The sequence below is a fragment of the Nematolebias whitei genome, chromosome 15 (assembly GCF_014905685.2).
Source record: "Nematolebias whitei isolate Nwh7 chromosome 15, NemWhi1, whole genome shotgun sequence".
NCBI lineage: Eukaryota > Metazoa > Chordata > Actinopteri > Cyprinodontiformes > Rivulidae > Nematolebias > Nematolebias whitei.
The window spans coordinates 12,568,522-12,583,852 of record NC_056512.1 but is presented as its reverse complement, the minus strand read 5'-3'; the positions used below and the strand labels follow the sequence as shown (position 1 = coordinate 12,583,852).

The 15,331-nt window shown below is 42.0% G+C and overlaps 1 protein-coding gene across 1 annotated transcript in view; it reads right to left on the bottom strand.

Moving 5' to 3' along the window:
• Positions 1 to 2,034: 2,034 nt before the first annotated feature.
• Positions 2,035 to 15,331, bottom strand: part of LOC119421959 (regulator of G-protein signaling 9-like) — a 106,472-nt gene continuing 93,175 nt past the window's right edge. The window contains exons 7-11 of the mRNA XM_037689317.1: positions 14,418 to 14,469; positions 5,881 to 5,939; positions 4,096 to 4,172; positions 2,138 to 2,219; positions 2,035 to 2,040 (exon numbers count right to left, since the gene is read on the bottom strand). Coding sequence (XP_037545245.1) covers positions 2,035 to 2,040; positions 2,138 to 2,219; positions 4,096 to 4,172; positions 5,881 to 5,939; positions 14,418 to 14,469 — 276 coding nt within the window. The remainder of the gene's footprint in view (positions 2,041 to 2,137; positions 2,220 to 4,095; positions 4,173 to 5,880; positions 5,940 to 14,417; positions 14,470 to 15,331) is intronic.

Genomic DNA, 15,331 nt, shown 5'->3' with positions numbered 1-15,331 from the left:
GGTGCCACCATCCTGGAACCTGCCACCATCCTAGAAGGTGCCACCATCCTGGAAGGTGCCACCTTCCTGGAAGATGTCACTATCCTGGAAGGTGCCACCATCCTGGAAGGGGTCACCATCTTGGAAAGTGCCACCATACTGGAAGGTGTCCTCATCCTGGAAGGTACCACCATCCTGGAAGGTGCCATCATCCTGGAAGGTGTCACCATCTTGGAACGTGCCACCATCCTGGAACCTGCCACCATCCTGGAACCTGCCACCATCCTGGAACCTGCCACCATCCTGGAACGTGCCACCATCCTGAAAGATGCCATCATCCTGGAACGTGCCACCATCCTGAAAGATGCCATCATCCTGGAAGGTACCACCATCCTAGAAGGTGCCACCATCCTGGAAGATGTCACCATCCTGGAAGGTGCCAACATCCTGGAAGGGGTCACCATCCTGAATGGTGCCATCATCCTAGAAGGTGCCACCATCCTGGAAGATGTCACCATCCTGAAATGTGCCACCATCCTTGAAGGTGTCACCATCCTGGAAGGTGCCACCGTCCTGGAAGTTGCCATTATCCTAGAACGTGCCACCATCTACTTGTGCATTCTGTTAATGATATTTAGTTGAAGAATTTTTGTGTTTGAGGAATGCTTTACCTAAATAGATGTAGCTTTAATATTTTTTAACAGATTACAGTAAATGATTCAGGTTTCTCTGTTTGATCTGACAGCGTCATCACTGTGGAAATCTGTTTTTGTCCCTTCTTTTCTTTAATCCTTGTGTTTCCTGAACTCCTCAGTGTTTACCCTCCTTGTTATCAGCTCTTGTCTCACATGTCTCAGATTCTAATCACCCCAGGTGTTTGTCATTGTGTCTCACATCAATGTGAATAAAACGAAGGAGATGGTCATGGACTTCAGACAGAACACCCCCCCCCCCCCCCCCTACTGAACATAGCAGGATCTGCGGTGGAAGTGGTCTCCAGCTACAAGTACGAATGACAACCTCAGCTTGGACAACAATACTACCAGCCAGATCAAGAAAGCACATCAGAGACTCTACTTCCTCAGGTGGCTGAGACTAGCTGGTCTGGGAAGCTCAGTCCTCACCTCCTTCTACAGGTGTGCAGTGGAGAGCATCCTGTGCTCCAGCATCAAAGTGTGGCATGGAGGCTGCACAGCTGCAATTAGAAAAGCTTTGCAGAGAGTGGTGAAGGCTGCACAGAAGTCTGTTGGAGTCAGTCTCCCCACCATCACAGACATCTACACCTCCAGATTCAGGAAGAGGGCCACCTGCATCATGAAGGACCCCACTCATCCAGAACACACACTTTTGCCCTGCTTCCCTTAGAAAGAAGGTTGAGGAGCATTAAGTGTAGGACTACTAGACCGAGGAACAGCTTCTACCCTGAGGCTGTTAGACTCATGAATATCTAACCAGAATAATCACTGTGAAAAAAATCACATCATGTTGCTGCTGATCTGTTTCATGTTGCTGTGTTCATGCGTGCTCATCTGCTCACACAGAATCATGTTCATGCTGTGATTTGGCGTATTGTTTTGATTGTTTTTATGCTATTAGTGCTTAGTGTATTTTTATTTAATGTTTTTCTTAGTTCATATCTTAGATCGTATTGTTTTTCTTTTACATTTTAATACTTTTGTTGGATGTAACTGTGACCCTGTGTACACAATTTCGTTCCACCACATGTACCACATGTGGTGTGTATGACAAAAAAAAAGAACCTTGAATAATTGAATCCTCATTAGTGTCTCTATTTATTCAGTGTCTGTGTTTTTTCTGTTGTCCGTGAATTATGCAAGAAAGCCTATGTTCTGTTCCTCCCGTCGTTCCTCCCTTTATGTAAGTTTTTGCTGTTCTGACAGCTTTTGCTTTGTTTTTCTTATAATAATTTAGTTCTCTATTTTTACCTCCGAGCTTCGCCAAAATTAACTCTTCCACTTGAATTAACACAATAATCATATATCATACTTGGTTCCAATAGGATTTGATTTTTTAATGTATCGTTTGGAGCTGAAATCAAAACTACAAATTCAAAAGTTTACACACCCCTAAGCAAGTGTTCTTAAAGTTGTGCCTTACTGATGGATGCATATGTACTGTATTTATAACAGAAACTGACCGGAGGCCTGTTCACTATCCAATAAGCCCTCTCCTGGCAGTCAAAGACCACTCGATCCGGTTTGTTCCTGTCCCTGCCCGCCCTGGAACACACAAGCAAAAATTCAGTTAGGTTGAGTGTGGGGTGGGGGTGTTATTGGTTGGTTGGGGGAATATTTGTTTTGTGAACCCTTCTGATGTTCATTGTTGAAAAGTGAAGGGCAAGCAGGACTTAATTTGTAAACTGATTGATGTAGGAACAGCAGGAAGGCTGGGGTGGGGGCCAAGGGCATCAGAAGCATCTGTAATGTGGGGGGGAAACAATGATGTGTGTAGGTGTGTGCTCGCACGTGCGCGTGTGTGTACACGCGTGTGCGCACGTTAAAAAAAGGTGTTCACTAGTGAACAAAAAAGCAGCATTTCACCTAGATTTCCTTTAATTCCACACATTTAAAACTTGTTTCTCACCAAGATTGTATAAATTCATCTGTGGGTTTTAAAGACATTTTAACTTTAATACAATTTAATACAGAGCGTCAGATCGGCACTATTTGTCTTTATAGAGAAATAATAAACATCACCACTGGACTTTCTTTACTTGTATTCAACATTACGCATCTAAATTATGTTTCTCATGAAACTTGAGGACAATAAGGTGTGGGGTTTTAAAGACATTTCAACTTTAATGCAGCTGAACACACAGCGTCTCTTAACACCTGCAGCGTCTTACAGCGTCACAGTTACAGCTCACATGCTACAGATGTAGCGCTCCTCTCAAACATCCTCCTATCATGAATATATGTTTATGATCAACCCCCTGGTCAACAACTGTCCGCACTAAGCTGCTAAACTGGCGAGCGAGTAACACAGGTACCTCCACCTCCTCCACCTGTGCGCGTTTTCTGCCGAGGCAAGAGGCAGGTGGAGACGGTGGAGAGTTGGAGGTAACCAGGAAAACCTGGAGTGGAGTTTTAGTAGCTTGAGTATTCTCCTATTAATCAAGTGGAATGGATTCGTTCATGAAGAAAGAGAAACTGCGCCGCCTGAACTAATGTTTCATAGTAAAAATGGGGGTGTCCAAATGAACGTTTTTTTAATGTGGGGGAGACTTGTCCCCCTTCACATATAATGGTTGTGACGCCTATGGTGGGGGCACAGGGAGGGGGGTGGTCTGTGGGTCCTCACAAAAAATTTTGAATAACAGAGATGCCATATCCTGCATTTTGTTGTATTTTAACAGGTTGTTAAACATCTACGTTTACCTACATTTGTAAACAGTCCGTTTCTGTCACACATCCTACCCCCCCCCCCCCCCCACCCTTACTTGACAGTTCTGCACCCAATTATTCTCCGCTGAATTCACTGTCCTGCTCCAAATGTGAAAGAAACATCAAGGCGTCTCTTCCATCTGTTCATGGCGGCTGCCTGTGAGCTCCTGCCTGGTTAGCTTGGCTCTCACCCCACCACTCTTTTAGGGTCAGAGATTATTTAAGGGCAGGAGCAGAAATGCTTCACTTCAAGGGGCAGCTCTGATGTGATATTAAGAAGTGTAATTGGCTGTTATGTTTAAAATTAGTATTTATGTAATTATTTTAAGTTTACATATCCAACATAAGTTTTATTCATTCAAGGCAGTCACATTTGTTCATAAATTTATTATTAGTAAACCTGAGAGTTACTGGATCCAAGCAAACAGTTATCATAATGCACCCTGTCAAAATAAAAAAACTCCCGGATCCTGTTCTGGCAGGATCATTACATTAAATTACGCTGTTGCAGCCATCTTATACTTGCACACTACATACTTCAACTGATATACATAATATGACAGCTTTGCTTCAAACTTTATCTTTAGTTGTTGGAGCTAAGCCTGTTTGTCCGTTAGCAAAATATTGGATTTGTGATTTGAACGTGTTCCTTTTATTGCAAAAAGCCGTCTTCTGCTGAATTTTGGAAACACAGCCTTCGTTTGTTACTTACTTGTACTGTTCCGTAGCTTGCATGACAATGAAGTCCCATTTGTGGTTGAGCCAGTCATGAAGGTGGCTGTAATGTGCCTGGTGAAAACAAACAAAAAATACTACTGGGTACTGTCAGAGCAAGGTTAAAACAAATAACAAGGTAATAAAACAATTCTACTGAAGCAGAATGCTTGCTTATGATAAATACTGTAAATAAAACATTTCTGAAGTATGCGGGGTAATTTAAACAGTTTAATTTGTTTGATTTTTTTTTAAAGTTCAACAATTGTTGAAGCCAACACCAACTAGAGATAAGAAGTCATTAACGGTAGGATGTTGAGATAATTGGGCCACCTGCATCATGAAGGACCCCACTCAACCAGCACACACACTTTTTGCCCCGCTCCCGTCAGGTAGGAGGTTGAGGAACATTAAGTGTGGAATCACTAGACTGAGGAACAACTTCTTCCCTGAAGCTGTTAGACTCATGAATATCTAACCAGGATAATCACTGTGAAAAATCACATCATGTTGCTGCTGATTTATTTCATGCTGCTGTGTTCATTCGTGCTCATCTGCTCACACAGACTCATGTTCGTGCTGCTGTTCGGCATATTGTTTTTGTACAGGGCGGCTGTGGCTGAGTGGTTAGAGCAGTTGTCCTCCAATGCAAAGTTGGGGGTTCAAATCCACCAGCAGTCACATGCCGAAGTGTCCCTGGGCAAGACACTGAACCCCTCATCGCCTCCGATGTGTGTCCCATCGGTGAATGAATGTGATCTAAAGCTCTGATTAGTCTCTTTAGAATTATTTTTTCATTTAACTTTGTAGAGATCTAGTAGAGTGCTGAATGAATGGGTAAATGAGGCACTGATTGTGTTGTAAAGCACTTTGAGTATCTTGATTAGATCGAAAGGCGCTATATAAGTACAGTCCAGTTACCATTTACCATTTACTACTAGTGCTCAGTGTATTTTTAGTTAATGTTTTTCTTAGTTCATATCTTAGATCTTATTACTGTTTTTCTTTTACATTTTATACTTTTGTTGGATGTAACTGGGACCCTGTGTACACAATTTCGTTCCACCACATGTACCACATGTGGTGTAAATGACAAATAAAGAGCCTTTAACCCTTGAATAATTGAATGGGCCAGAAATTATAACGCTGACTTTATGGAAATCCATACAGAACAGCTTCAGCTTTTATTGTCCCCCATCACGGAGTGAAGATGGGGAATGGAAAAACCCTCCGTCCATGCATGTTATGAGCATGAGAACTTAAAAATAAGGGATGTGCCAACTTTCCTTTTGGTGTGTCGCTACATCCAAGTGTAAAAATGGTCCCTATCAAAAATTGGGTTGCCACATCAAAATCAAGATGGTCACGTTTGTGTATGTAAACTGGCCACACCTACCATTTCAGGAAGCTATAGAAAGCATAGTATGATTGGGGTGGCTGAAGTTTAATCTATGGGCCACCATTGGCCACCCCATAGCTCTACCACTGCGCATGGTGGTGGTAATAATTACTCCCTTCACTCGCCAGGATCTGTCACTCTGTGCTGCCTTGGCCCAAAACAAACAAACAAACAAACAAACAAACAAAAAACTCCATCTGTTCTCCACAATGTAACTCCTACACACTTGAGTGTCTTGCACCAAAAACATTAAAGCTTACTCTCATTCTCTGTTCAGTTCCTGTCCTGGAAAACTACAAACATTCACTATTCAAATCTCTGCGACTGGTGTCACACAACTTGTGTGTAAATGCACTGGAACAGAAAAGGTGTTACCAGATTTACCTGTTCATAGGGCTCAAGCATGCCTTTCTTACGAATGTTCCTCTTTGCCAGGTAGATCGCTAAAACAGACGAAAAACAAGTCATTTTTATTTGTACTACATCATATGAAGATATGTTTTTGTCATTTTACAAATAAAGAAGATGAGTGCCACTTTAACATCTATGCAGTAACACTCTGCAACCGTCTACAGCTCCTCCGTGGGGATCAAAGCCAAACAGGAGAGTCAGTTCAGTTCAGTTTATTTATATAGCGCCAAATCACAACAAAGTTGTCTCAGGGCACTTTACAGAAACATTCACATACATAAAAGCCAATTAGTAAAGTTTTCTATCTAAGGAGGCCAGCAGACAAGTTGAGAGATATAGTCTTTATATAGAGTTTTGTGTTTTCCCCAAAGACTTCCCATTGGGCATCTGTGAAATTTCTAGTGAGGCGCCCAGGAGTCATTTTAATCAGACACCTGAACCCCTTCAGTTAAAACCTTTAAATGAGGTGGAGAAGTGGCTCCACTCCCTGGTGACTCCATAGCTCTAAAGCTTGTTACATACTTCACAAGAACCAAGAAAACTGAGCTGTTAAAAACATGAACAAAGTTTGTTTTAGTCAGGAAAACATTTCATACTTCATAAAAACTCAAGTGAAGAATTCCTACATGGTCTTGACAGGGCCCTCCTACAGCAGAACTGACTGACTCCTGCCAGCATCACCATTCTTTGTTTCTTTTGTTGTTGCCTTTGCAAATCTGTAGTGAAGGTATCACATCCTTTAACAAGTGCTCTTCTCTGTGCACAATGTTAGGGCTTCCTCTTTCTATAAATTAGTCATTTGTGTGTCACATTAAAACCGTGTTATATAGATTTTCATCTTTTCTCACTGTCTTGGTCGGCTGCTCAATGGTATAAACTTCTACACTTGCAACAAAAAAAAACAAAAAACGTGTTGCATAAATTTAAAAGAGAAATGGTCACTATTAGATTTTTGGCTAATCACACTCAGTTTTCAGACACCACTGAAAAAAAAATTTTGCGCAGATGAAAAGTCAACTAAAAGGACACCAAAACCAAGGATGTGAAAAATAAAAAAAAGACGCCGTTGTTTTTTTGCAGTCCCGAAAAAGTGAACATATTTCTCACTTCTTGTAAAGTGTGTAGACACTTCAAGCCTGGCTACCCTGAAAAGAAAACCCATTTCAGCCACAAGGAATCTAGGATCTTGTTCTCTGAATCATGATCTATACCTTTTGAGCCTTGACAGACCAGTAAATCAGACACTTTGTCTTTCAACTCAGCTCTTTCTTGATCATCGCAGACTGGAGCAACAGCCTCATCACTGCAGACAAGGCTTTGATCTGTCTATCCATCTCCCCCTTCTACCATCACTCATAAAGTAACTCCAAGGTACTTGAACTCTTTCACTTGAAGAAAAACATCACCCCAGCTCATGCTGAAGATCATGGCCTGAAGGCGCCAATAGAACCAGATCATCTGCAAAAAGCAGACACACGACTGCAGCTTGAGATCCTGTCCACAAACACCACAAAGAGGATCAGAGACAAGGCACAGCCCTGGCAAAGTCCAAAAGGACCTGGAAACGCTGCCAATCCGTCACTAAAATTAATGTTGCTTCGGTGTATGACTTTGCTAAAACCATGTCGGATTCCGTAGTTTTCTCTGGCCCCCTCCCCAACCTGACCAGCGATGGCATGTTTAGCCGTATGTCGTCATTTAACCGCTGGGTGTCCAGGTGGTGTTCTGACAACGACGTGGGCTACGTAGATAACTGGAGTTCTTTCTGGGGAAAACCTGGTCTGATGTGGAGAGATGGCATCCATCCCACTTAGGACGGAGTCGCTCTTCTTTCTAGAATTATGGCTGATTTTGTTTATCCCCCAAATTATTAACAACCCAGGGTCCAGTCCAGGAAGCAGAGTTGTAAGTCCTCCACACCTCTCTGCTGCTTCTCCTCTGTTACCCACCCACACCCCCATTGAAACAGTGTCAACTCGCCCACGGCTCAAATGAAATAAACCAAAAATCAACTCTAAAAATATAAACCATAAAAATCTGATTAAAATAAACACAGTTACTTTACCAGAGCAAAATCATAAAATCATTAAATGTGGATTATTGAACATCAGATCTCTTTCCTCTAAATCCCTGTTAGTTAATTAACTGATAACTGATCATCATATTGATTTATTCTGCCTGACAGAAACTTGGCTACAACAGGAGGATTTTGTTAGTATAAATAAATCCACTCCTGTTAATTATTTAAATTTTCATGTTCCTAGAACAACTGGCGGAGGTGGAGGAGTAGCTTCTATTATTCAGTCAGGATTATTGATTAATGCTAAACCAGTTATTACTTATACTTCTTTTGAGTCGTTGTCCCTCAGTCTTTCTCATCCAAAATGGAAATCAGAAAAGGCTGATTATTAGTTAATATGCTGCTCCCTAATTATTAGTTATTATACTGTATATGGTCCACCAGACAGACGCTTACTCTCAGTTTTTGTCTGAATTCTCAATATTTTTATCCGACTTATTAATGAATACTAATAAAGTCATAATAATGGGGGATTTCAATATTCATGTAGATGTTGAAAGTGATAACTTAAGCATTGCCTTTAATAATTTAATAGTCAATTGATTTTACTCAAAATGTCCACACATCTCATTCTCATCATCACACTCTTGATCTGGTTATGACATATGGCATAGAGATTATTGTAATTCTCTGACTACTGAACACACCTGTTTCTAAGCCGCACATATTTAATATATGATAAATCATAATTTTGAACATAAATAAGATGCTCCAGTTATTTAGCTGTGGGCATCCACCGTTCATTGTGAGGATCTATGTCCAACCAGCTCTGGCAGTGTGCAGCTTTCTTGTTGTAGTACAAGAATCAGCCAGCAGATGGCGTTTTCTAGACTATAGTCTGCTTTCAACATACACTAATACAATACAATACAATACAACTTTATTTATAAAGCACTTTAAAACAACACCGTTGGCCGAAGTGCTGTACACTAACACATACAAGCATAAAAACTATGAACTCAACAAATACCATAAAAGTAATGAACTACCAAATCATAAAACAGCCAACAGTAACAACAATAAAACAAATAACATAAAACAGTAAAGCCAACATTTCAAGCTGCGTTAAAAGCCAAAGAGAAAAAATGAGTCTTCAGAGCAGATTAAAAAACAGGAAGTGAGTCAGCTTGTCTGACGTGCAGAGGCAGCTCATTCCACAGTTTAGGGGCAGCGACTGAGAACGCTCAGTCACCTCTCAGCCTCCTGTTGGACTTTGGACTGGCCAACAGCAGCTGATCAGCTGACCTAAGAGAGCGTGAGGGAATGTACGGCTGGAGAAGGTCGGACAGGTACTGTGGGGTGAGACCATGAAGACATTTGAATACAAACAAAAGAACCTTAAAATTAATCCAGAAATGAACTGGGAGCCAGTGTAGCGATTTTAGGACAGGGGTGATGTGCTCTCGTGTACTGGTGCCAGTTAAAAGACGAGTAGCAGCATTCTGAACCAGCTGAAGTCGAGTCAGTAATGACTGGCTCAGACCCACATAAAGTGAAGTGCAATAGTCCAGACGAGTTGAGATGAAAGCATGGATTAAAATCTCAAAATGATGTTGTGACAGGAATGGTTTCATCTTGGCCAGTTGTCTCAGGTGATAAAAGCTGGACTTGACCACAGATTTAATCTGAGCATCCAGTTTAAAATCATTGTCCAGCCTCACACCCAGGTTGGTTGCTGTCTCAGTCAGATGTTTGGTTAAAGGACCCAGATCAACATGGACTTTAGAACCACCACTGGGCTTAAACAACAAGACCTCCATCTTTTTTTCATTAATGTGTAAAAAGTTCTGTGACATCCATGCTCTGACTTCCGCCATACATTCCAGGAGTTGGTTCAAGGAGTACTGTTTATCTTGTTTCAAATGAACATAGATTTGGCTGTCATCGGCGTAAAAATGAAAAGAAATACCATGTTTCCAGAGAATATATCCCAGAGGTAGTAAATAAAGGGAAAACAGAAGAGGGCCAAGTACAGATCCCTGAGGTACTCCACACGTGAGAGGTGCTACAGAGGACTCCACAGAACCAAAGCGCACACAAAAGCTTCTCTCAGTTAAATGGGATCTAAGCCACTGTAGAGCAGGACCCAGAATGCCCACCCAGTTCTCCAGACGAGACGAGACTCAGATACTAGCAATAACAGCTAGTATCACTCAACCCCCTGTGAATAGTAAACAGCCATCAGTGTGCAAATGAGCCATTGTTAGGCTGATGGTCCATCTTGACCATGTGAACAGCTGGTTTTGGTTGTCAGCAGCAAACTGGTTGATCCACTCTGAGAAGGTGCCATTTAAGAGACAGAGCTGAATACAGCACCTCAGACTGAGGAAGTATCTCGGATGAGAGACGAAACGTTTCTACATTTTTTGCTTTGTTTTGTCTTTGGTTTTTTTGAATGTCCAGAGGAGCAGCACGGTGGCGCAACTGGTAGAGCTGCTGCCTCTCAGCGAGCAGGTCCTTGGTTCAAACCCCGCTCCAGGGGCCTTTCTGGGTGGAGTTTGCATGTTCTCTCCATGCATGCGTGGGTTTTCTCCGGGTGCTCCGGTTTCCTCCCACAGACCAAAAACATGCATGTTAGGGTGATTGGTAACTCTAAATTGTCCCTAGGTGTGAATGAGAGAGTGAATGGTTGTTTGTCTTGTTTGTCTCTATGTGTCCCTGTGATGGACTTGCGACCCGTCCAGGGTGTACCCCGCCCCTCGCACAGTGATTGCTGGACATGGGCACCAGTGACCCCCGTGACCCAAAATGGAATAAGCGGGCAAAGATATTGGATGGATGGATGGATGAATGTCCAGAGGACCAGATTGAACTTTTTTGGATTTTTCTACCTGGATTATTGAGCATGCATCAGGATACTTTCTAAATAAATTTGATGTGATTTATACTCAGCACTGCTCATATGAGGAGGAGGGAGGAAGGGGGAACAGCCCCTCCTCCTGTAGTGCTCCTCAGTTCTTTGCGGAGCTTAAATGAGATATTGGTATTTAAACACATATTTACCGTACACAGAAAGATCTTTTAAAAACGTTTATTTAAATATGTATCAGTCTTGACTGACTAACTGCTTTAAAAATCAATCTGCCGACTTCTCCACCGCTTGCTGAGTTCTCATGATGGAAAGGGGAGGGGGGAAGACCTCTCGTGTTGTCATCTGCTCCATTTTCGGATGCGAGCTTAAAATGAAATCCCAGTATTTAAACGCATATTTACTGACAGAAATACGTCACACTGAAAGAATTTTTAAATTTTTATTAAAACATGAACCAAACTTGATTGCTTTTTCGTCTCCAATGCCCAAACATCGACATGTTGATGCAAAGCGGGTGGCAGCTGTCGCTTTTAATATGAAAGCTGCATCATAAGAAATTCTCAGTGCGTTTTCCATTATCACTGAACAAATGAACAGGTATGTGCATGAAGCGTAAAATATGGTAAAGATACGGGAACCATCTGAAGAAATTAATGCATATCTACCTTGGGGGATGGTCCTCGAGAGTACCTCATTGGTCATTCAGGTTAGACTTCTGGTCACATGATGACAGAGTGGGTGGAGTTATGGTAAAAAATTTGAAACCCTGAGCAAGAGTCGTTGTACATGAGGGCTTTGTGTTACAAACGCCTGCCTCTAAGAGGACCGGGGTGCTGGGAGCCATGAGCACCCAGCTATGTCAAAGGGAAATGTTAGTCAGCAGCAGGAAGCTACAGAGAGATGTCAGGAACTCTGTCAAAATAAAAATATAACTTTTGAAAATTATGAAAAAAAAAAAAAAAACATAAATAAGAAGCTCCTGCCTATAAACCAAGGGGTACAAAGTGTGAAAAAAAAGTTGCTGATTGTACACGAGCAATTATGGTAAGTACTCATTAATACTCTTTTCTTACTTCTTCTAAGGAGGACGCTGAAGATGTTTATATATTTGGATTTAAGATAGCAGGTGTTCTGCTCTTTGGCATCTGCGGGGCTCTGCTTTATCAACTTTTGAAGAAGACTTCAGCAGCAGTATCAGCCATGACAAAGCTTCCGAGTTGGTGCAAAGGTTTGGTTCATGCTATGAGAACTCAAAATCAGCTGATTTACGAGCTAAACCATAAGATGGAGGCGATTTGTGAGAATCGCAGGCCACCTGCGGCTCCTAGGACTCGTCATCATGTTGGGATTGACGTTGAGGAGGGCTCATAGCATGGATCAGTGGAGTGGAATACCCATAAATCTGGCCATTTTGAACTGTAAAGTTCCAGCAGGACTCAAGGCTGACAAGAAAAAAAACCCAGTCTGCTTGAAGAAAAATCAACAATTGTGGCTTATCTGAATCTGACTCCCCCGTTTGGCCTTGGATACATGCTGACTATCAAATTCTTCCTGGGACATGGGTAACTAGGGACAAAGCTTCATCTATCCCAATCCCACCCCACCCCCTGAGAACTTCTGTGCAGGTTTATCAGAACTGCCGGCTAAAACAACATCATAAGAACTGTGACCTATCTGAAAGTGCTCATGAACAAATCTGAACGTCTTGACGTCAAATGCATATGTAATCATGTTTATAAATGTGCTTGCTGGTAGGGTTTGTTGATGTCTCAAATCATGTCCTGATAGAACAAGATGTGAAGAGATCTTTTTTTGTAATACCACAAGTTCTAGAATTGTGCTGCTTGGGGTGGCTGAAAGTTGGAGTAGGTCTGTTACTTTCAAAAGAAAAAAGAAAAAAAGCTCTGTTAATTTCATTCTGAGTTTTTGCTTTTGAAAACTTTAATTCCTCTTTTTTCTGGATGTAAATTGCTCTTTTCTGATGATTACTTTCTCTGGTATCGAATGCTGTGCAGCTGGAAGGATTTTTACTGAAACCTTTTTACTTTTGGGCATTTGTTATGATCTGTAACCATGGCAACACAGTGTTTTTATTTTTAACAACAAAGAACACCTGAATAACACCTCAAAAGATCATCCATCCATCCATCCATCCATCCATTATCTTTACCCGCTTATTCCATTTTGGGTCATGAGGGTCGCCGGTGCCCATGTCCAGCAATCACTGTGCGAGGGGCGGGGTACACCCTGGACGGGTCGCAAGTCCATCACAGGGACACATAGAGACAAACGAGACAAACAATCATTCACTTTCTCACTCACACCTAGGGACAATTTAGAGTTACCAATCAGCCTAACATGCATGTTTTTGGTCTGTGGGAGGAAACCGGAGTACCCGGAGAAAACCCACGTATGCACGGAGAGAACATGCAAACTCCACCCAGAAAGGCCCCTGGACCGGGGTTTGAACCAAGGACCTGCTCGCTGAGAGGCAGCAGCTCTACCAGTTGTGCCACTGTGCTGCCCCCTCAAAAGATCAATAATACCTCAACTACAGCCCCAAATCTCAAACGAGTTGAAAAGGAGGTGTTGTGGATGAATTCCTGTCAACCTGGCAGCGGTGCTCGAGTACCTGACCGCTGAGATCCTGGAGCTGGTGGGAAACTCAGCTCGTGACAATGGGAGGACTGGGATCATCCCCCAGCCCTTAAAGGGCTGTGGTGTGTAACCATTCATTAAAGATCCAACATTTTTCAGTCAGGCCATCTGGACCGTTTCTTTTTTGTGTTGAAACGTTTTGCCTTCGATCCGGAAGGCTTCATCAGCCAAGGAAACACACAAGACAAAATATCCTGATACATGCTCAATAATCCAGGTAGAAAAATCTAAAAAAGTTAAATCTGGTTCTCTGGACATTCAAAAAAACAAAACAAAGCAAAAAAAAAAAAAAAAATATGTAGAAACGTTTCATCTTCCATCCGAAAGACTTCCTCAGTCTGAGGTGCTGTATTCAGCTCAGTCTCTTAAATAGCACCTTCTCAGAGTGGATCAATCAGTTTTGCTGCTGACAACCAAAACCAGCTGATCACATGGTCAAGAAGAACCATCAGCCTAACAATGGATCATTAGCACACTGATGTCTGTTTACTATTCACAGGGGGCTGAGTGATACTAGCAATCACAGCATTGTAAGAGGGGGACAGTTGAACACGGAGGCTCCACCCCTGTTTAATGATGGACGATTTATTTTCACAAAGATGGCCTCCTTTACTTCTCTCTAACCATCGTTCCTCTCTGTCCAGGATGTGAACATCTTCATCCCTGAAAGAGTGACCGTTGGCCTGGAGATGAATGTAGACCGCAGAGTCCTGGCCTGATGTTGTTGCTCGTCTGTGCTGGGCCATCCTTTTGGCCAGTGGCTGTTTAGTTTCCCCGATGTAAGACTGATCACAGCCCTCCTGACACTGAACAGCATACACAATATTACTCTGTTTGTGCCAGGGGACTGGTTCATCCCAAAGATCCAGTCCAGCTTGCAGTTGTAACTTCTATATTTGCATGTATGAAAAAGACAGAAGTTGTAACACGTCATATAACAGTAAGACATGTTGTACCTACCATAGTCAGAGTCCTCTGGAACCCATTTCTGTGTTGGCCAGAAGTATGGTGTCTGAAAAGTTGAGGCAGAGATATAGTTGGCAATGTAACTTTGTCAATATTTGTAACTTTTTACAATGTTTGTTTTTAAAGCATGAAGATAAAATATGGAAACTGTTTTCTGTAACACATTCTAATTATTTACATAGCAATAGTGCATTAAGGACATTTTTATACACACACAACACCCCCCCCCCCCCCTCCCAAACACACACACACACACACGGGCTGCTGATTATCCATGCTGCTGAGTTCTTGCCTTGAAGCTGCTGTATTCATAACCATCTGCTCACAACTGACACATGTTCAGGCTTCTGTTTAATACACCACATTATATTACATTATTAGCGTATGTCTTAGATAGATACTTACATACTGTTGCTGTTTTTTTTTACACTTTATATTTTTATTATTTTTGGGTGTAACTGGGACCTTGAGTACAAAATTTCGTTCCATCTCATGTACCACATGTGATGCGAATGACACTAAAAGAACCGTGACCCTTAATTAATGACATTTCCATCTGCATCAAGTGTAATGTGTATTTAGATGGAATTAGCAAATAATGCAAAGTTAAATTATTATGATTACATACATAGAAATTCAAAGTCCATTCGTGCTAATCTATGTTAGAATGTTGCATGAGGCAGCATGGTGGCATAGAGCTGTTGCCTCTGAGCGAGAAGGACACTGAATCAAATCCCGACCAGGGCGTCTTTCTGGGTGGAGTTTGTATGTTCTCTACGTGAATGCGTGGGTTTTCTCTGGGTACTCCGGTTTCCTTCCACAGACTAAAAACGTGCATGTTAGGTTGATTGGTAACTCTAAAAATTGTCCCTAGGTGTAAGTGAGAGAGTGAATGGTTGTTTGTCTCT